Below are 23,597 nucleotides of genomic sequence, written 5' to 3' on the forward strand. Positions count from 1 at the left end.
ACCAGTGGATCAAAGACGTCATGCTGAAATGTGCACACGTCTGGTATGGATTAAACCCAAAGTGCTGTGGGTGTAGAAGTAACACTTTGTCTGGCAAAGGGTCAAATAATATTTGGCTTTTCTGTACCTACTTTTGAAAAAGTGGAAGATTAGAGCAAAATAAATAAACACAGATGTAAATGCCAACTTGATTCAGAATTGGCAGAGATTGTTCTGCTACTGAATGCTGGGACAAATTTTGAAGAGTACCTTTAACTGTAAAAAGACGAGATTTGGTCGCAGTCTAAACAGAGTAAAATTTAACAGTGAAATATTCAGAGTAAATTTTACACTGAAAAAAATTGGAATGATATTTACTCTTACTCGAGCAGAAGTATCAAGTTAATTTTACAAGGAAAATTTTGGAGTAAATTATACTTGCATATGTATCAGTTTTATTCATTTAAAAAAAAAGGGAAAAAAGTCACTTAAGTGTTGAGGAACAAACCCACAACCTTCAGGTTGGGAGACGGCCACGCGGCCGCCTTTTAATAAACTAATACTATGCAAGTACTTTCCTTGTAAAATTTTCTTAGAAATTCCAATTTTTTCAATGTAAAATTGACTCTGAATATGTGACTCTCCACTTTTACTTTTCAGAGTAAAATGTACTCTATGAAATTGACTGTAGAGGCATGTGAGGCTTCAAAAGCTCTGCTCTCCACATATTTGCATCACTTTGGCCTAAAGGACTTGCACAATTGGCTTTTTGCCGTTTTTGTTTTTTTTATATATGTATAAATTGTTCATCATCAACACATCGCGTCTGTCACTCTCATTCCGCTGACCAATATTCATCTCCACCCCACACAAAATGCATGGACACTAAGTCATCAAGCATGACATATGACACATTTCCCTTTTGATTTTACATCATGAAGCTTTTTAAGTGCATCTGTTGGCATGGTTACTTCTTGGGAACTGCAAGTACCTGACAGGATGACAGACGCGAGCTGAAACATTTACTGCAAAAGGGGATTAGAAAGCAATGTAGAGGTGCAACATTTGAAAAAGATAAACCCTGCAAGAAACTATTCCTCATCGCTTCTTGGCCGTTGTGGAGTTCTTTCATAGTCGCGATACATGACTCTGGCTCTGATGAGTTTACCGGCACAAATGATGTTGCTAATGACTGCTTTGCTTGTCGACGGCAGGAAGCATGCGTGCTCACCTGCAGGTCTGGATCCTCCTCATGCTGTAGGTGGGCTTCCTCTGCCGCCACTACAAGTCTCTGGTAAGGTAGAAGACAAGCAAGTGTTAAAACAGAAGATAATATGCAGATTGTGCATACTTGCATCAAGTGAGACGATAGATCACATGTGTCAAAGTCAAGGCCCGGGGGCCAGATCCGGCCTGCCATATCATTTTGTGGCCGGCGAAAGCAAATCAAGCATGTCAAGTTCCATGATGCTTACTAAAGTCTGAACCGAAATTTCAAACTGTCATTTGTAATCCACAATAACAGTCGTTATTCTTGACTTCTGATTTTAAAACTAGTTATACATCAATTTTTTTTGTGTGCTGTGTATGTAATATGTGGAGGTGATTAAACATTGATATGGTTTTAACGGCCCTCCAAGGGAAACCGTAACAAAAAGGCGGCCTGCAACAAAAATGAGTTTGACACCCCTGCTAGATGATGCCAAACTAGAGAAGCCTTGATTGTTGTTGTATTGCACATGTGGGCTTTCAAAAATAAAAATAAAAAATAAAGTGAATACATTACTAAACAATAGAAAATTATACAGTGGCACTCAGGCACATGATGTATATTATACAGTGGCAATATTTTCTATTCTAACGACAAGAGGACAACAGCGGCTGGTAGGGCCCTGTCAACAGGTACTTGCTCTTCTGACTTCATCTCCCTTTGCCGTTTTGGATGACAACGAGTGACTTCTGAACGTGCAAAAATCCGCTTCAGAAATCGTCACGGCTGTTAGTGCTCAATCAATACTAAAAGCCCTGCGGATAAACAGGGCAGGCAGTTTGCCATCTTGTGAAGAAGAAAAAAAAGTTATTTTCCTAAATGGTTTGGCAGCAGAGGTAATGGCAAAGTCAGAGTCAGTGGGCACCACAAAAACAAACTCAATCATCATTCGGCGCTGTCCTTTCTACGTATACTAGCATCAGTTCCGAGCTGCTAATGTCTATTTATGGCTGACCAAGGGATTTCACATCCACAAAATGCCTTGGCTGTCCATGGTTCACCGCTGGCTCTGGTGACCGAGTTGCAGTCCTGCACTCTCATTTCATTCCCATTCAAATGACTTCATTGGTACAATTAATTGCGCATCTTAACCTGTGCCGTGTTTGTATTTACGTGTTATGCTATCGCTTGCTGGCTGATTTGGGATGCAAGCATGCTCGGTGAATTCTGGCCAGTCTTTTCTTTCTTTATTTTACCACAGCAGCCCACCTGCCCACTGAATAATGCTGCATATTATTCCGCAGTTGATGCCATAGAGACATTTATTAATTTCTGCATTCATTCCTCTGTGCTTCTGACAACCTAAACGTCCTCCTCCTCTATTTTAAACTCTAAAACCACTTGTGCATAAGGCCGGAGAGCGGAAGCTTCTTCATCTGCCCGAGAGCTGGAAAACAATGGCTTCGGAATACACAGATCAGAACAGTGGAGCGAGGGGAGGATGAAAATGGAATAAGAAAGTCACTTTCTCTAAAGGTCTGAACACTTAACTTCACACACTAACAGCAAAATGTCAGAAACCACCTGTGAAGTTGACATCAATAGACGATGTTTAGGTATGAGTGGGTGATGGAGTGAGCATGTCTTAGTGTGCTTTTCCTTTTTGTGCAAGGTTTTAAGATATTAACCTTTTCAACAATTCTCTGTTCTGCAGCTATTTCTTGCAAATGTCACTGTGTGTCTGAAACACTTCTGACGGTGCATGTGTGCGTGTTTGACTTCATGAAATCATGCAATTTGTTTGACAGAATACACAGAATTTCAACAGTGAATTTGCTAAATACTGTATGATTGTTTCTTTTTTTTCCAAACTATCCGATCCATCTTTTGTTGATAAAGGATGGACTAAAATGTGTCAATGATAGCTCATGCGTGGGGCAGGAGAAACCAAGCAGTATAAGCAGCACGCGCAGCGACAAAATGTCCAATGCAGGAAGCTGCGATGTCGAGGGGGTGAAAAAATTTCGGAAAGAACAAGAGGGTAGGAGAAAACGAGTGCTCGTGACTCTTAGTACGCTTCACTCCAGTGAATTTCAATCCCACCATATTAAAAGGATGCACACTTCATTCATTGCCTTTAAATGTGACTTGTAGTGGGCGGACATGGTTGTGTGCTGCGTGTCCCCATACGCAGCAGACTGTACATTCTTTTTTAATTGGAGTCCTTACACTGTATCATGTAAAAAATAAAAATAAAAACATGATCAAGCTCTTCGGTGAAGGCTCAAGCTTCTCACACACACACACACATTTTTTCGATACATGCACAGTGGGCATCAAAATGTGTTTGTTCTATAGAAGTCATCCGGAAGGAGCAGTGTTCGGTCAAATGCAATGCTGTATGTTCCCGTTTTCTGGATCGACAAGAAAACATGGAAATGTGGTTTGTAGTTGCCCATTACTGTCAACAAACAATAACGAAAACAGAGCCATCCTTGGCCGTAGCAATTACCGCGCAGCACTCACTTTACAATTCTCTTACCTGAAGCAATTATTTCCCGTCGAATGAAATTTCATTTTCTCTTCCCCTTTCATCATTTTCATCACGCCCTTACCCCAAAACCAAGTAAATTCCTCAGACATTTTGTACTCATTCAGTGCCTTTCATGATCTGACAACCCGTGATTACAATTTGTCTGATAAAGGCTTTTGATTGTATACAATTTTGAAATTCAAATGAGAGCCCCATTTCAACCAGCAACTTGATTGGCTCATTGTTTTGAACACATGGATGTTCATCCCACGGCGAGAGACATAAAAGCAAAGTAAGCCGCAACCGGATCAGGCTCGGTCCTCAAGGTCTTACACCTTGAGTTTGATGTTTGGCTGGAGGTGAATCACAGGCTGAGCTGCACTGAGGACACCTCACATCCGCTGCTCAATAGGACCGGGGACAGCAATCACCAGTGCCAGCGATTCCAGGGGAGACTTGCAGCCTCAACAAAACTGGAAAGTGCTCGGTGACACCTTGGTTTCTGTGCTTGGCTCATTGGCGCTGGCTCAGATCCAAGTGGACAAAAGCAAAATGGCGAGACAGAAACAAAGCTAACGTGAAAGGGGAACAGCGCGTCCTGCATTTCATCATTTGCCTTGGCTTGAAATTATACATTTTCGCAAAGGGTTTTTTTCCTCTTTACTTCCCACGCATTTTTTTTCCACTCACCCTGACTGCATCTATCTTTGATTCGTCAAGTAAATTACATTCATCTTGGTGACAAAAAGAGACCCCAGCAGGCTTTATGTTTTCACTGCTGGCCGACAGCTCATATAATGGCAATATTCTCCTGTGTGCTTAAGTCAGAAAAGGCGCACTGCTGCACACTTTTTTTGGGCTGCACAGATTCTCCCATCGATTTCAGGGTGCTATTTATGGATCTTCATCAAATGTACGCACTCCACAATCTGGAACTTGCAAGCATCCTAAAAATTCCATTTGCGAGCAGGTTTTTCAGATGGACACAAAGTTGACCAAGTTTCATGCCTCCATTGATGAAGCGGATAACCACACCTGTGACACAAACCTGAACACATCGGTGGACAACCGCGACATGAGAGGCAAAGAAGTTGACGAAGGAATCCTAAAGAGGCTTTTGGGCCAGTTGGAGGAAGCTGGTGGATACCACCAGGAATGTGGAACGCAGCTTTGGTCTTTGTTGAGGTGTCGGAGTTTGATGAGAAAAAAACACATTAAAAATCCACTTTTAGCAAATCCACTACAGTTACAAAAATACAACTTTATTCAAATACTATACAGTACTGCATTTAAGTGATGAAACAATCATTTTTTGAACACATATTCTTGTTGCCTGCTGCAATAATTGGAAATTTCTAGAAAGAAAATTGCGTGTGAAGTCGTGTGTGCTTTTATTTCTCACACATCGCAATGCATTCTCTGTTCACCGCTGGCAATCAGGTTGAAGACTACAAAGGAGCGAATGCCACCGGTGAAATGACATCAGCAGGTAAGGACTGATTGCCCCATTAAAGGAGAAACAGTGGTCAGGCTTTTGAAGTGCGGAGTGAATGGCTCAACTTCAAAGAGCGTTGCCACAGCTCCATTTTAACTCGGATAAGACACACCAGGCGCCTGTTGTTCCTATGCACGTGTTTGCATGACAATAGGGAGAGTTCATTTTCATTGTCTGTGCAAGTGGGGCTATTCCGGGATGAGAGTGGCTAGTGATGAAAAAAGAGGAAGGGGCGTGGCCGGGATGGGGCCGTGGTCGGCACGGGGGCGGGGCCACTTACAAAAGTGGCACTAAACATGCTGAAGATGAAGTGTATTCAATTTACACACTATTTGAAACTTTCACAGAAAAAAATCCCAAGATTGTTCACTATTCACTATTATTTATACAACATTATACAGTTTCTTCATTTTAAGCTTTTTAGCAAGCGCTAAAAGCTTCTTGGTCCTCCCCGTCTTTTTCACTCTCTTTTTAGCCAACTCCTCTTGTTTTTACACATGCTCCAGGCTGTCGAAAAGCGCTTGAGATCGAGTAGTTACTTTTCAGTAGAAATGTCAGTTTTCGGTGTTTCACCGAGGTTGCGCGACTCTGTAAAGCTTTCCATCCTCTCGATCCGTATAGAATGACGTCGTCACACACTGTACACAGCTTTACCGGCGACATCGAGCTTTTTCGCGAACAAGCACAGACAATGGTTCCTCTTTAGTGGTTCCTACTGGGGACACAGTCAGCTTTCTATCCAACCATCGAAACGTGTTTTTCAGATCCGCATCTATCTGACGCACTTTAGCTTCGTCACGAGTCTCGATAACATTCGGCATTCGCGAGAAAGGGGTTTAGGAAGGCGAACACGGATTGGTTGTGATTCTGCATTTGCTGATATAGCGACCAATCACAACAAGTAAGACATTGGTTTTAGCCCATATAGAAGTAACGACAAACTAGCGCTTCGCGATAAAAAACGGGATTCAAAATGGATGCTTGCAAATGTTGTAAACATTACGAGCCCCGAATCTGCCAAAGACAAGTCCGGATCCCCCCCCCCCCCACCCCCTGCAAAAAAATTTACGGATTTGCAACAATATAAAATAGGTCCATTTTGACTGGAAAAAAAGTGGAAAAATCTCATCCCTGCTATTACAGCGGGAACTATATCATTCAGGATTCAAATTTTTTTAACTTCTTTTAGAGGTCCACTTCCTATATATCACAACATTTTTGGTGGGTTTTAATGTTTTAATGCCATTCGGCCAATTTACCACAAGAACACAAACACATTGGTGGATTTAAAAAAGAAATAATCCCAAATGCCAACAAACAAAACAAGACAAAATACAGAAGTACCGGTCTTGTAACCCACCCCAACACGCAAACACATACACACACACTAGCATTTACAGGTCATAATTTGACATGCCATTGGCCCCTTTTCAAATCAAAACCATTTCTGTCAGACACAATTAAACCAAACACTGTGTTTCATCTAAACGCGCTTCAAAAGAACATATTTACAGGTGCATCCTTTGGCTCTCAGCAGGTGGCGGCGAGCGATAAAGAGGGGGAATTGACACAGACACTGGGAGATAAAAACCACGATGACGGACAGGGCTCAGCGCCTGCACGGAAATTGAATCTCTGGAGTGCAGCATTATCTTCATACAAAAAAAAAAATGGAAACGACAGAGATGGGAGCGGTGGTTCGGGCAGAGAGAGAGCGAGAGGGAGGAGAGAGAGGAACCAGACAAAAGAGATTTGAGGACAGCTGCGAGTGTGCATGCTAAGAGCGACAGGTGAGAGTTTTGCTAATATAGGCAGAGGGAAATTGGACAGAAAGTGAGATGGGGAGAGAGGACTTGCCATGGACTTCCATTGTGCATTCCTGACTAATAATTCAGCGAAGGGTGAGAAAAATGAGAAAGGTGGCAATCAAGTGGAATAATGATAGCTCCTGATGTGGAGTCAAATTTCCATCCGTTTTGGTCAAATTCTGCTTCACAGTTATTCATCTTTTGCGAGAGGTTCCGGTCCCTACTAACCGTCAAAAAAATAAAAATAAAAGGAATTACCGGTACTGCCAATGCGTAAATCGGTCTTGCACATAAAACTCATAAGAAAAACAGTAAAAAGCAACATTTAGAATTTGGAGAATGTCATTGTGCTTTTTAGGTATGACTGGTATCGATGAGACATTGATCACAGTACGCAAAATGACGTCAACTGCCGGTGACAATCATTCCGATTGGCTGCAAACGAGCGAATCGGTGCGTGAGACAGAAGTCGACTCTTGGATGTCACTCTACCGATTCTGCAGCGACCGGTCTAGACAAGTGCTGAGGTGGACCACCTACTTGGAGGCGCTGCAATGCAGATTTCCTCATTGGGCAACCAGGCTGGGTTTTGAGGAGGATGCACCTTTCCAAAGGGGTCTTCCTGCAGCGTTTCATCTTCTCAAATGGACTCTTATATTATTCCGACTAAAGTTGTATAGCACCACATTGCGTAAAATGTTGCCCACTCGGCATCATTGCAGGCTTATATAATGCAAATAAATTTGACTCGACTTAACATGGCAACAGCACAGAAATATTTCTGGCTGCGCCCCTGAATCAAGATAATTTTGGGGGATCGAAACAGTATTGTCGTGGGATTCCCATTAAATGCAGTAATGTTTGAATTAGCCAGAGAATCCATGATTGATTCTGATTATGTTTTTATTTGTATTCGCATGTTCACTGAGTAACTGCCTTTGTTTCAGCATTCAATCACATTTGTAATTATTCCACTCATTCCTTTTACGGTAGTTATGAAAGTAATGCGTGCATATTATCTAAATAACAGAAGTGTTATTTTTGTTGCGCTTTTATTATGGGTGCTTACGAATGACTTTTTGAAATGATAAGAGATTGTTGCTCTCAGTGTCTCGTGTGAATGTTTTTACTTGGTGGTGTTGATTGACTGGAGCCTGACTGTCTCTCCTCTCAGCAGCTCTCAGGAAATTTACTTCACATTCAAAATCCCCCGAGATGAACAATTATCAGGCATTCTGCATCCAGGGAAGAGGGCTTGAGAGGACCCATTAACCCACAGAGTCCTGATATCTTCAGGGGTTTAACGCACTCTCCAGGAGACGACACACAAAGAGAGTCACAGCATGTTACTGAACTCAGTACATCTTATCATTGTGCTCAAACAAAATGACTCTTGTCAAAAGTCGCATTTAAATTACCGGTAGTCTTATATGATGCACATCGACTGACAATTTTATACTAAAATAGAGACTTCCAGTGAGTTGTAATCCCTCCAACGCAAAATCTCTGTTGCATAAAACCGAAAAATAGGAAGTCAGTGTTAGCGTGTATGCTGGTCTCGCTGTCGTCTGTACCCCGTGCCCTTCGCCAACCTCTTTAAGATCCTGATGGGAAAATGCGGGAGCGTGTGTCTATGAACCGAAACGGAGCCAACCGAAACAGTCGTAAGGGTTAGGACGGTTTCCAAAAACTGTAATACATTTAAGGTGGATCAACAGAATGAAATGAATGATTCATGTCTTATAACACATCGCCCTCTTCGAGATTGATTCATTTCAAGCTTTGCTACAGCATGTGTCGTACCTTCATTGCCTGGGCTTTCTTGTGAAACATCTCCTCCATGTTCTCAGCCAGTCTCTTCACGAGACGCAGCCCATCAATCTCCTCCACACGAACAGCCCTGTCAAACTCCTTGTATTTCTGCAGGGGGAAAAATGGCGCACCATTACCATTAACGCCATTATGAGAAGCTTTGCGGTGTCTTCGCTGATAATCGTTATTTATATCACACAAATGAGCTCGACGATGTGAGATGTCACCTAGTAATTTAATAGCTTTTTAAGGAAGGATTAATCATCTGAAACTTTCTTGGGGGGTAAAGGTAAGCCTTGCCATAACTAAAAAAAAGAAAAGCGCTTTTATTTTGCAATTTGCAGTGTCTTCAGTTATTTTTCTTCCTTTTTATCTTTGAAGAACGATATACAAAACCAAGAAGCTCAGCCTAGACATTTATCAGGCACCTTTACATTTTACCAACCGCACAGGAAGTGGCAGTGACGCACCACTTCCCTGGCTTCCCGCTCCACGCCGAATCCTATCATCCCACTATAAATCCATTCACATACGCTTGCCAGAAGCAGCACCTCAATTTGGGACAGTGACATTAAGTCTGGTTAATTCCAACAACCACACTTGCCCCGCACACGTTGAGGTGGTAAGTAAAACAGATCATAATATCATAATATGAAGAGAACCTGATCACATTTACATACTCGCCCACACACAAACGCACAGATTATGAAAGCAAGCGAGGATAGGCTGTATGATTTTCTAAAATTATGTGCAAAGCTCCCAGCAGAGATTTTTCACTCTTGAGGGGATTAAATGTGAGATTACGGTCAGATCATATGGTGTGCCCTCCGTTCTTGTCGCCGGCTGCGCTCAGTTCCTCCTGCACAGCACCAGACAAAAGAGAAAGGTGATGACGGGAAAGTTTTGTGGGAGGATTGGAAACGGTCCAGCAGTTTTTGAGATTGAACTAATAGGAGAGTGAACCGATGGCTCTCAGAAATTTACTAGGACGTTAAATTGCACGATACACTCGATGGGAAATATTTATTTTGGTTTGCTTGATTGTAATAGGATACATTTTTAAGGAGACATCTCCTTAAAAATGTATCTGGATCCAGATGATTTTATTCTGCGCAACCACCTGATGACATAAAAAGTTGTAACTCCGACACACTATTTCCTTCGGTGTGCTCTGACAAGAGACAGTTCAGGCATTTAAATGTACAATCAGGATGGGCAGACAGACACATTGAGACAATTTTACAACAACCAAGAGTGTCAATGTTCAGGCAGTATGTGGGCCTGCGAGAGAGAAATGCCAATTAAAAGAATTAAAGGCTCCTAAGTAGATGTGATTTTTAGAGCAGTTACAGAGATTAGAGGTACGCAAGTTTGATTCCTCTGGACACTTTTTTCAGGAGTCCAACTTGTAGTATGATGGAAGGCGACTCAAACTTGTTTGTAAATGTTTGCTGATTCTAGGGATTTCTGTCTTTATCCCTGGAATACGGCAAGGTATTTCCTCTCTGAAGATTAAAGCAAAAAATGTCTCTTTGAAACGTACAGACATGGGTGCCTATCAAGTTATGTTTTGCTGACAATAACTCCAATTCCTAAAAAGTAAGATTCAAAAAGGAAGCGGTGCACAATGCGTGAAAGGAATCATGCTCTTTGGTACGGCCCGGTGAAAACACAGAAACTATTTTCCTTCACAAAGACCGACATGGAAGTGTACGGCAAAGTCTATGCATACACTTTCAGGCACATTGTGACGGATGACTCAGCAGGCAAATCGCGAGAGCTTCATCCATGTGAAATCACGGCAATAACCCCCCTTATGAGATGACAACTGCAGCACTTCGCCACGGAGTGTGGGTGGGGGCAATGCTGTCAAGCCAGGTTTTAGGACATTGTCTGTTTCTGCCTTAATGCAGTCCTGTGCACAGCAACGCATTTGTTTCTTTTTTCTGTTAACAGTATATCAACAACATTGTCATATAAGGACTTTCAGTGGGCGATATCAAAATAAAGACTTGCATATTTTCGAGAAGCCAAGCCTGTAGCGCAATAATCCTGTCATAAAAATAACCATAAAGCGGAGGAGTCTTTGTCATTCATTGATTGTTTTAGTGTTTATTGTTGTATACATGATATTTGCTCCACGTATAGTACTTTGTATACAGTGGTGGTTGTTTCAAAGTGCTCTATAAATACAGTTGAGTTGAGACCTGGTTTTGAACATGTTTAGTTTTAAGTTCTTATATCCCACTCCTGGACCAATCTTTCTGAGGATGACCCAAATGCCTTTTATTTAGGGAAGAAAATTGTTTTTTATTTAGAAAGGGTGAAACTCTGAAATACCTGGTCAAACTGTGGACTAAAATTAAATCAACATATTTTACCCAACTTGGTAAAGATCGCTGGAAGATTACACCAAAGACCCTGTTAATCCAGGCTAAAATGATCTAATAATATCCTCTTGGAAATTGCCCCTTTTCAATAAGTTTACTAGAAGTATTGAAGGTTGCTTGTGTCCTAGAAATCAACACTGTTGATAATAATAATTTAAGAGTCAATATTTTTGAAGATAGGACTCATTCTTGTGAAATAAGTGAAATATTATTAGCCATGAAGCACACACATCAAGCTTTGGCGACAGTAACTTCAGAGTTCAAATGGAGCATCTGTTCATGTTCACCAGTCAGGCAGGATGTCCTGCTGTGGCGTGTGGCACAAAATGAGATTCTGAGATTTTCCACTCAACAGATATCCATCCATCCATCCATTTTCCGAACCGCTTGATCCCCACTAGGGTCGTGGGGGGTTGCTGGAGCCTATCCCAGCTGTCTTCGGGCAGTAGGCGGGGGACACCCTGAATCGGTTGCCAGCCAATCGCAGGGCACACAGAGACAAACAACCATCCACGCTCACATTCACACCTAGGGACAATTTTTAAAGAGTTCAATCAGCCTGCCACGCATGTTTTTGGAATGTGGGAGGAAACCGGAGTACCCGGAGAAAACCCACGCAGACCCGGGGAGAACATGCAAACTCCACACAGGGAGGCCGGAGCTGGAATTGAACCCGGTACCTCCGCACTGTGAAGTCGACGTGCTAACCACTGGACTACCGGGCCGCACTCAACAGATAAAAAGGTTTTTTTTTGTCATTCGCATAGTCATTGTTTGCATGGCATGGCTCCAGTTTACGGTCACTGATAGGACTGAAATCAAGCTGTATTTATTTTTGTTTGTTTAGATATATATATATATATATATATATATATATCAGCAAATATAAACAATATTGTGACTATATTGCTAATTTGGATCACAACAATCACAACATGAAGTTTATATTGTCATCTGGTCAAGAGAGTTGTAGTGTATTGTTTTCCTATTTTGATATTACCAGCTTCTGGTTACACACACGCAGAATATCACCATTGGGAAAGGTGTTGAGATCCTGGAACAGAGATCCAAAATCTGAACACGTGGAGCTCACAGGCTCCATTTTACAATACCAAACGACAGCCTTTGGAAGTTAAGAGCTGCTCCCGCCCATTTGTTCCCATCAGCGTGGCGTGTTAACGCATAGACAAGAGAGTTACATCATATGCACCTGTTACAATGTGCATTAGCCTCTTAGGATTTGATGATAAAGTGATTAATGGCGTGGCAAAAACGTCATTTCTCACAACGACTGCACCCCGAACTCCCAAATCCCACCTCATTTAACGCACCACTGATACTCACTTCACGCAATCCCATTTTCACACAGTCTTCCAACTGTTGGACTCCCTTACAAATCGCCATCGAAAATGTGAGCCGAGGCAAGTCGTGCCACTTGACCATCACATTTCGTATGGATGAAGGTATTTTATTCTCATTCCGGCGTTTTTTTGTTTAGTCTGTGCTTAACCCAGCAGTCTGGTTTCTTTAACTCTTCTTGGGCTCACCATCGAGCGACGAGTGGAAGAATCTGGTGATCAAAACCAAACATAACAGTGGAGGGTGCCTGTGCGTGCACGGAAAAAAAATCCTTCTACTATTGACACCAAAATATCTGTGAAATATAAATTACCTCATGGAATTATTTTGATAGTCCCCCCCCCCTCCCGCATAGGTTTGCACCTGGAATACAAATAGGTGTATTGGGGATTAATACACACTTTCCTAGAGGAACAAACATCTTGCAGTGTCATTGTTTTGTACACTTTAGCCTCCCCAAGCTATATTTCTAATTAGAATTTCATCACTTCAGAGGAAAGAGTGAAGAGATGATGGAGTGGGGGCAGCAGCTGAAAGGATGGGGGAACATGGGGTGATAATTGAGACCCAAAGGCATCACCTGCTTCAGGTTAATTTGCTTTGCTGTCATTTTCCCGTGTGTGTCTGAGATGCGCGAAATATCAACTGATTTTGCATTCCTACAAAAGTGGGTGGCAGGAGCACAGACCCCAAACTCAGGTGAGGAAACCACTTCTGGAAAACAGGAACTTTCCAAAAAAGCAAATCATCGCTGTGCGCTCCTCCTTTCATGGCCTCCCTCGTGCGGCAGGCGACAAATTGTTCTCTCAAAAGAGGAGCGCCGATCGGAGACGAAGTGGAACAATTAATTTCACGCTTGTCCTGGCTGGCTCAAAAGCAGCTTGGTCCGAGTTCGTATCTGTTGGCACAGAGATGGAGGATTGTCGAAATCCCTCACATGGGGAGCACATGTAGCTTCCACACATATTAGAAATGCTCAACACTCAGATAAAAGTCCAATGATCAGCAGCCTCCCTGTGTGGAATTTGCATGTTCTCCCTGTGCCGGTGTGGGTTTTCTCCAGGTACTCCAGTTTGCTCCCACATTCCAAAAAAAAAGCCATGCATGGCAGGCTGATTGAACACTCCAAATTTTCCCTAGGTGTGAGTGTGAGCACGGATGGTTGTTCGTCTGTGTGTGCCCTGCAATTGGCTGGCAACCGGTTCAGGGTGTCCCCCGCCTACTGCTCGAAGACGACCCTCGTGAGGATAAAGCAGATCGGAGAATGAATGAATGAATGAATGGATGGATCAGCAGCATCTTTTTTTCTTGCATCATTGTTCCACCATTTGCAAATTTATCAGTACACTATAAATTAACTGTAAAAGGAGAGACGCCGGTAATTTCCTGTTATTTTAGAAAGCACCTATATTGTAATCCATTCTAACAGTTTAGTCCTGTATTCTGAAATATCTATTATATAAATTATATTATACAGCATTACCTTAGGATTAGTGGGTGGTATGTCGTAATTTTACGCCTGCTATTTATTTTAACAGTTTGCTATGGCATTTTGGATGACAGTACATGACCGCAGGATAACGGTGTTATGGTATTTTTACAGCACACGCCAGTTTCAATATTAAATCTTCTATTTAATATTAATAATAATGAGTCATCAGATTTTATGCCGCTTTCCTGTCACACATTCAAAGAGCCCACAATGTATATTCATTGACTCTTTCACTGGACCAAACCCCTATTGCTCTCTCTTATCATTTCAAAAATATTCACTAACATCCATTAGGCTGCAAAGTCACCCAGACCCCCTGTGTGTGTGTGTGTGTGTGTGTGTGTGTGTGTGTGTGTGTGTGTGTGTGTGTGTGTGTGTGTTTCTGCCGATTTAAATGATGCCTGAGGCAAATTGAGTGGAAGCGTAGAATAACAGCTGTACACCAACATGAGCATGCACCATGCGCGCAGGCTGCCGTGGAAGCCCTTGTAGCATTGCTGCTCAAAGCGGCTCAGAACGTTTCCCAGTGCGCACGGCGTCTGTTTGGTATGCACCATTGGCTGTAAGAGTCTGAGCCAAATTCTCGCGCTCTCCTAATGGCTGCCGTGCTGTTCTCACATGCAACACGATCATAATGGCCCCTCATTTACACATGTACGCCTGATGGCTTTGGCAATTTTATGTATGCGAGGGGGAAAAAAGGGTTCTCTTTTCAAATAAGAAACAGACCAAAGGGTGCTCACATCATACCATATATTTCTGTTGTGTGATATTCACATTTTTTTTCCGAAAGGTTTCCAAGAAAATCAAGGAAGCATGGAATATCTGGGGATAAGGGAAGTGAAAAAAACTCACATAGTACAGTATAGACATTGTGATAAAGTTGTACTTTCATTGTAGTGATAGGTAATGTGTAATTTTACATATGTATATATTAAAAAAACATTTGTCTCAACATAAGAATTCCAAATCTATAACGTTATTATCCAGTTGATACTTCAATTTTTGAACATGGATACTAAGCAATTCTGGGGAGCGTATTATACATGATTTTACATACACTATACCAGGGGTGACCATTACGTCGATCCTGATCTACCGGTAGATCTAAGACAGGTCCCAAGTAGATCCAAGGAGTGTCGAGGAGAAAAAAAACAAACAACCATTTGTGTGTCTTTGTACATGTTAGTAATATATATTTTTTGTGTTAATGTACGCTGCGGGCGGCCCGGTAGTCCAGTGGTTAGCACGTCGACTTCACAGTGCAGAGGTACCGGGTTCGGTTCCAGCTCCGGCCTCCCTGTGTGGAGTTTGCGTGTTCTCCCCGGGCCTGCGTGGGTTTTCTCCGGGTACTCCGGTTTCCTCCCACATTCCAAAAACATGCATGGCAGGCTGATTGAACGCTCTAAATTGTCCCTAGGTGTGAATGTGAGCGTGGATGGTTGTTTTTCTCTGTGTGCCCTGCGATTGGCTGGCAACCGGTTCAGGGTGTCCCCCGCCTACTGCCCGAAGACAGCTGGGATAGGCTCCAGCACCCCCGCAACCCTAGTGAGGATCAAGCGGTTCGGAAAATGGATGGATGGATGTACGCTGCACCCTAATCATCCTATCAGCCTCATTTTCACAAAAAAAAATTTAAAAAATAAAATAAAGCAGGTAAATCTTGAATTTACGGTGGCGCGTGATTACGTCACCGGAAGTTGTTAGCGCTCAGCAGTCTGCAATTGTAGCTTGTGATCAGAGCTGTTGCGCTCTATCTTTCCTCGTCATTATTCTCATTCAGAGTTTGCTTCGTGTACAATTCACAGAGGGCACGGGCAAAGAATAGGAATCTAGGAGGGCCCAGGGAAGCACTTTAAAACGGTACGTGTGAGCTACGATAGTTAACAGGCTGCAAAAGTGCATCGCATGCCTCAGTTTCAGGCTGTTTCTCATCATGGCGTGCGTGTGTGTGTGTGTGTGTGTGTGCGTGCGCGCGCGCACGCGCGTGCCGGTAAGGGTAGATCCCGGGAGGTTAGTTGATCGAAAAGTAGATCTTCGGTCCAAAAGGTTTGGGCACCCCTGCACTATACTATACTTTTGAGAGGCAATTTGCGGAGGTGAAGAGGATTGGGGGATATTACTGCATATACGAGAACGCATTATGAAAAAGAAGTTACTGTCATAATTGATCAATTTATCAATTGCAACAACATCGAGTCTCACCAGAGAAAAGCGCTAACGTAGAGCAAACAACATGAGAATTAAATGACAAACACTTGGAATATTTTGCATGCATACTCCACCTGCTATATATCTAAATAATGAAGAGAGTCTTATCCATTCCAGAGAATGTAGAATTGTTCGAGAACGTTTTCTCTTGTTTCATTCATGCCTCTTGAACGTTGTGTTGTCTGTGTTATTATCAGCATCTATTTTCCTGCAATAAATTTAATAAGCTAACTGGAAGACTGCATTAAAATAAATAAATAAAACAGAGCAAATAACAAAACACTTTGCCGGTATTCTTGTTGGAAAATAATGATGTTATTAGTTCTGACTCTTTAAGACGAAGAACAAAACTAGTCTCTGGAGTGTACCTCATAATATCATCACCAATGTTACGAAAAATTATGTTTTTATACTTGTTTGCTTCCCTCTTCTCTCAAATGGAGCAATCAGAAGTCAAATGCTTCATCTTTCTATCATAAAAAGTCATGTTTTTGGTATCTATCGGTCGTAAGTGCGATTGGCTGATGACCGGTTCAGGGTGTCCCCCGCCTACTGCCAGAAGACAGCCGGGTTAGGGTATGGCACGTCCACAGCCTTCATGAGGATAAGCGGATCAAAAAATGGATTGATGGATTATCTGCCGTATTTTTTTTTACACCACAAAAAAATGGCATTTGACCAGAAATGTGTCCACCTTTTATATGCACTGTACTTGCAGCTCTCTAACCAATAAATAATTGTTGTGTTGCGAGACACAACACGCACTGCGCATGATGACCTGCACTCCCACTGCCGCTGCCTGCACCACAAGTCCAAAATGTGTGATTGACATGAGGCACGAGCAAGTGCAGGTGAAGGTCGTCAGCAGGAAGGGCAGTCGCTCCACTCATCTAGAAGCTCCCTCTCTGCTGAAGAGTGATTTACCAAAGAGGCGCAGTGCAGTGCTCTATGGAGTAGAGTCAAAATAAGAGCATTTGTGTTGATGTGGTTGACGATGTAACGGTTGACTTGGCGCGCATATTGTGACCCCCCTCCGTGAGAGTGACGCCGGTGCAAAATATTGTGCTGGGCCAGCACAACTATGGTACACTGAGGACCTGTGCAGTCTTGTCCCAAGATCCCCTTCCATGCATTCTTTAGTGCCATAGCTGCACACTATTCATTATTAAAGCATAGTGAGGGTGGGGAAAGAGGAGGGATTTTGAAAGGTAGTTAAATAATTGGCCAATGCTGAATCATGGTGGCAAGCCAGAGCAAAAGTTTCACATTCTCTCTGTATTCCGTTTTTGTTTTGAATGCCTTTAATTAATGGAAGACTTTAGGGGCTCTATTTTTGTAGACAGCGCACCTGCGCCTTAGCGCAACTTTCTTGCTTTCATGTTCGAGCAAAGCACGCTGCGCATCTTTGCCAATTTGGCAGACGGGTCTCTGCCAAACTGGACATTCTGACGCAACAAAAGTGTGTCCTGAGAGATGGGCCTAGCGGAGTAACAACTTGGTAGCAGAAAGTTGGTTTAAACCCAAGCCTGCTCAGAGCACATGTAAATACTGCTGACTTCATAGTGCAAATGTGCCTCCTCTCTAGTGTGAGACTAGCACACCGCATTTATAGGAAGTGAAAGGATGGCTTTGCTTGGCCATGATTGAAGTCGCCTGTGACCACTCCCACAGCGGCATATCCCTCCCTCATCTGCGAAATGACCAATGTCGGGTCTTGTCGCGCAAAGCAAGGTCACACACGGCGCCACCTTAACACTGGTCACGAAAATAGAGCCCTGCGACTTTTACCCAAAGTGCCAGGTGAGACAGCTCAGCCACTTAAGTTTCCCTCTACATCGCAGACTTCAAAATGTAAAAAAAACAATTATACATTGTCACTCTCAACAGGCTCAACTGACCATGTTGGTGTGGTTGTTGCAATATTGTTTCTGACTACTCCTTGCTTCCAGTTGGCAAAGCAGACATTTCTCAGCCCAGTTCCTGAATATGTTTACAAGAATGTGTCGCTGCGTCTTTACCTGCATGAAACGCCCTAAAAACTTGAGTATGGTAGATCGAGGACGCAGCAAGTCACTGACAGTCCTTCACACAAAGCTGCACATATTTGGTACTTCTAGTCGCTCCCATTTCCAAAGCTGGCCACTGTTTACTAGCAGTGAGAGGGAGCTATTAGTCATGATCACGGGAACGCAATCTGATAGATCAAAGGTGCTTGTGTGTGTGCATGTGCGTGCGGGTGACTGAATGAATGCACCTGATGGCCTGCGCTGCTGCACGGTGACAAGCGCTTTATTTGCTGACCACCTGAGGCCATACCTGAGTTGCCGATACCCGATGGCCAAGTATATTCATCTCTTCTGTGCGCGTAACACCAGACTTCTGAAACATTAAACATCACCCATCGATTGTCAGAATGAGCATCTTCTTAAACTGTTAAAATGTGGATGAGAAGCAAAATAAATAAATAAATAAAGCCACTAAATCAAATACCTCACATCAGCTTTGTCAGAGAGGCTGGCAATAAATCAAAGAGGCCCACAGCACAACAAGGCATCAAAAGAGATTTGATTTTTCTAAGCCCACAAATACAGCGTCAGCGCATGTGATCTCAATGCTTGAATCGGGTGGCCAAAGGCCTTGTTCCCCTCCACTTGAGCTCTCTGCAGCAGAGGTGGTGGTGTTTAATTTTGCGATGGCTTTTCTCACACACAAAGCGCTAATTCAGAGATGAAAGTGGACTTTCTTGAAAATACAAATACATGCCGCCTGGTGTTACGAGCACAGAAGAGATGAATATACTTGACCGTCGGGTATCGGCAACTCAGGTGTGGCCTCAGGTGGTCAGCAAAAAAAATTATATATACTGTATATATATACATAGTACATTTTATGTGTATATATATATATATATATATATATATATATATACTGTATATAAACAGCTATGCCCTGCCAGTGATCAGATGCCCTTCAGACACTGAAGGAATAATAAGGTAGCCAAAGGAAGAGATTCAGACCACGGATGTTCAGACCTGAAAGCTCCTAACCATGCATGGAGGGTTCCATCCCAAATCCAGCACCCTGAGACTGTTGTCAAGCCGTAAGGAAGTAAGCCGGGGACTAGTGAGTGTGAGAGCCACTGTCCAGGATGAAACATCCAAGCTCCATGAATTAATCAAGGAGAAGATGTACTCAGAGAATGTCTCAGACAATGCGGAACAGAGGATGAGGCGCTGGAAGAGGGACCATCATGGGAGGACAAGCCTCTACACGGGATGTAGCACCGGACCATAACGGAAGTGGCTGATCTCAAGAAGTCCTATCAGTGGCTAGAGAGGGCTGGCCTGAAGGACAGAACAGAGGCACTCATCTTGGCTGCTCAGGAGCAGGCCCTGAGCACCAGAGCCATTGAGGCCCAGATATACCACACCAGACAAGACCCAAGGTGTAGGTTGTGCAAAGAGGTACCTGAGAGGATCCAACACATAACTGCAGGGTGTAAGATGCTGGCAGGGAAAGCCTACGTGGAACGCCATAACCAGGTGGCTGCCATAGTCTACCGAAACATCTTTGCGGAGTATGGACTGGAAACCCCAAGGTCAAATTGGGAAACACCTCCAAAGGTGGTGGAGAATGACCGAGCGAAGATCCTGTCGGACTTCCAGATCCAGACTGACAAGATGGTAATGGCGAACCAACCGGATATCGTGATCATAGATAAAGGGCAGAGGAAAGCCGTTGTAGTGGATGTAGCGGTCCCAAGTGATGGAAACATCAGAAAGAAGGAACATGAGAAACTCGAGAAATACCAAGGGCTCAGAGAGGAGCTGGAGAGAGCCTGGAAGGCAAAGGTGACAGTCGTGCCTGTGATGATCGGAGAACTTGGGGCAGTGACCCCCAAACTGAATGAATGGTTGCAACAGATCCCGGGAACAACATCGGACATCTCAGTCCAGAAAAGCGCAGTGTTGGGTCGGACAGCAAGGATACTGCGCAGAACCCTCAAGCTTCCTGGCCTCTGGTAGAAGACCCGAGCTGAATGGGGGACGGACACCACCCGATGGGTGAGACGAGGATTTTTATATTTACTTTCTAATGTCGTCGGACAAAAAATCTCCGTTCAAGTCCTTTTCCTCAAGCCATAACCACTTGAACGTGTTCCCTAATACTCGCGTCTATTGCACGTATGTCAGCTTGCCTGTCTACCTGTTTGAACATTGCGCTGCGACCGTAACTGGCCGATCACGCATGAATTAGTTTACATAAAATGCTATTCAAATACTCCACATCCAATGATTAATCTGCCTTTCGCGTTTACACGTGCACGCTTTGTGGCTTCCGTTCTCGCCGAAATTTCGAAATCTCCGAGATTTGGCGAGGCCATGAGAATGCGAGGGGAGGGGTGTTACTGTTACTAGTGTTCATGCCGCAACATGGCTACGCTCGTGAAAGCAAAAAAATGAACTCAAACGCGTGTTCGTTCACTGTTGTCAACTAATATCCGGATTAATTTTAGGCAATTTTTCATTGATTTTCCGGTGGAATTTTCATGAAAATTTGAAAATCCGTAATTCCGGGAATATCTGGAGGACTTTCATCACTGCTAATTACATTATGAGTAGGTGGCTGCGTTGCAAAGCTGGCTTGCTCGAATATGAAAGCGCCAGGCTGGCACAGGCTTCGCTCCTTCCTGCCGACTTTGTAATTAAGTCTGCACATGACATTGCTCTTTGTTCTTTGCCTCTCATTTACACACAAACACACACAAATAAGCACCCTGTATTTTTTTGCCAGATCATTTTCGGCAGATGAGAACAAGTGGTCGTGGAGAAGAGAAGCAAGGGGAGAGTTGCATGTGTTTTAGGGAAAGACGGGCAGTCATCAGTACACACCCCTGACACACACCCTTCCCTCACGTCGTCATCAGTCACGCTGAACGGAAGCTGACAGCTAGTCAATTTCCCCAAAACTAAATCTCATCTGCGGCTGTCTCCGATGCACTGACACCGAGCAACAGTGGAACGCCTCAAATGTCACCCATCATTGGCAGCAGATTGGCTTCATCGCACATCCCACACTCACACTAAAACATCTCACTCGAAAGAAGGCAAAAAGCAAAAGGTATAAAAACAAAATACTTTCATAACCATGGAGGCGTAAAAATGCACTGCATAAAACTGAGAGGTCTTTCATACATTTAATATCAGGCTGTTTTCACACAAACTTGGAGCAATTACTCAGCATTTTTCACACATGAACATCTGAAGTGTTGGTTCTTCAAAGGAATATGGTGTAGGTGGAAATTTGGTGTATGCATTTCCATAGTTCATGGAGCAAAACGATCATTATCTTCATAGCTTCGGCAGAACTTTTAACACCGCTCATGATTTATTGGGACAGTGTACCTCATGTTGCAGCTAAAGTGCTCAGCAACAGCTCCCAAAGAGAGATGAGCAACTCTATTTTTGTAGACAGCTCACGTCCACAATGAGAGGTGGAAGGTAGTATCCACCTGCAGATATAACAGTGGTCAACATACAGTCAATCATCCGCAAGTGGAGATCTTCTTCGAGTCTGTTTTATGCGTCTGTACTGTAGACTGCGTAGCTCTCTTGTGGTGAATTTAAAGGGAATGAGAGGAGCCGCATTCAATGGCTGGGAAGCAAGTCGGTTGTGTTCACTCCCAAATGGAGGCAAACGCCCGTGTCTAACAGCGCGCATGTACGAAATTACCAAAAGAAAGAAAACTCCACCTATGCGCACAGTTGGAACGCCCTTTGCGATAGACGTAAGCTGGGCACAAAGAGATGTTGAGAGCAACATTTACACTGACTTCAATCCCACGCCATCCTTGAGTCATGATCAGAGCAGAAAAGAGACTCTCAAACATAGCTTTTCACAATGACACGAGAAGGTAATGCTCAATGTAGTTAATTAACTCCAAGTGCTATTCATGTTGGCTCAGTGTAAAATCTAAAATATGACACGCAAAAATTATTCCATTGCTGTGCCCCGAATAGTGGCAAATGAATCTGATCATGTGCAATATAACGTCCACTTTAAAAATATATACATATCTCCCCAATTTCCCTGCATTGTATGCATGTTTGTATAAAGTTTATGCATACACTGTAACGTGTAAAGTGCATGTGAGTTCCTTTTTTGTTTTTTCACAGATTTTTCTGACTGTGTGGCAACATTATGCCTACCTTGAATTTTAAAACTGCATTACAAGAAACATCCGTTCAATCTTAGCTGAATTCTTAGTTTGCGCATGACACACATACATCGGCCCTTAAAGCTGTTACTTTCTCATGTCACTGTTCGACTCCGCTTTTGGAGGAAGCGCCTGTCTTTGGCCATTGGGTCAGCAGACATGTCATTGGATCACAACATGAAGCTGAAGTGAAGGATGGCATCAGAGAACAAACATACATGGCAAACCATACGCACGTTCTCTTCTTCAGGCAAATGGATTCCTGCCAAGCTGTCACACATCATTACACCTTCTTATCGTCCCCTTGCCTTTTACTCGCTAAGGCTCCCGAGTGTGTCAGAAATGCACTGTGATGTTCACGGGTCGAGCATGCTTCATGTCGATGTGCTAATAACCCTCACACAATAAGGCACAAACGTATTAAAACCATCAAAATCAACAGGGACAATCGTTGAGGACATTGAGAAGGAATAGATTACCAACATTGCTGCTGTGTTCAAAAAGTGAATGTTCAGGGCTTCCCTTTAGATTCTCTGAAAAGTGATGATTTTGAAAGTGCAAGGATTCTGCCCAACGACAGGTCTATATATATATATATATATATATATATATATATATACAGTATGTACTGTATATATATATATACATATATATATATATATATATATATATATATATATATAATGTTGTTAAATTGCATGTATTTAGCCATATTGAACTACGAGGTGTATTATATTTATTACCATCTGTCCACCAACTGTCAAAATGATTATGGAGCATTTTCATCTACTGTAATGTCCTGGGTAACATATAAAAACATACTACAGGAACAGTGAAAAAAAGTTTTTTTTGTTGAATTTATTTCTTTGTTTATTTTAATTTCGTCAAGTGGATGCACAAACTGAAATCATCTGGATCTCTTTTTTTAAAGTATGTTGTGTGGTTACATTTTTTTCCAGTAAGTAGATGCACAAAATACACTTATTGAAAATAAGACAGAGACACTGAAAAAAGTGGCTTGTTGAATTTACCCAATTTTATTTTGTCAGGTGGTTGCACAAAATCAAATCATCTGGATCAAGATACATGTT

At 42.8% G+C, this 23,597-nt stretch overlaps 1 protein-coding gene across 6 annotated transcripts in view; it reads right to left on the minus strand.

Moving 5' to 3' along the window:
* The window catches only part of cacna2d3a (calcium channel, voltage-dependent, alpha 2/delta subunit 3a), a 100,520-nt gene that overhangs the window by 72,163 nt on the left and 4,760 nt on the right, over positions 1 to 23,597 (minus strand). For all 6 annotated transcript variants that reach the window (XR_015101389.1, XR_015101391.1, XR_015101390.1 and 3 more), the window contains exons 3-4: positions 8,829 to 8,945; positions 1,211 to 1,270 (exon numbers count right to left, since the gene is read on the minus strand). Coding sequence is in view for 3 of the 6 variants with exons in the window: in XM_086115739.1 (XP_085971865.1) it covers positions 1,211 to 1,270; positions 8,829 to 8,945 (177 nt within the window). In the remaining 3 variants the exon portion in view is untranslated. The remainder of the gene's footprint in view (positions 1 to 1,210; positions 1,271 to 8,828; positions 8,946 to 23,597) is intronic.

Source organism: Hippocampus guttulatus, chromosome 1, assembly GCF_054856545.1.
Source record: "Hippocampus guttulatus isolate MCC_2025c chromosome 1, RoL_Hgut_1.0, whole genome shotgun sequence".
NCBI classification, from domain to species: domain Eukaryota; kingdom Metazoa; phylum Chordata; class Actinopteri; order Syngnathiformes; family Syngnathidae; genus Hippocampus; species Hippocampus guttulatus.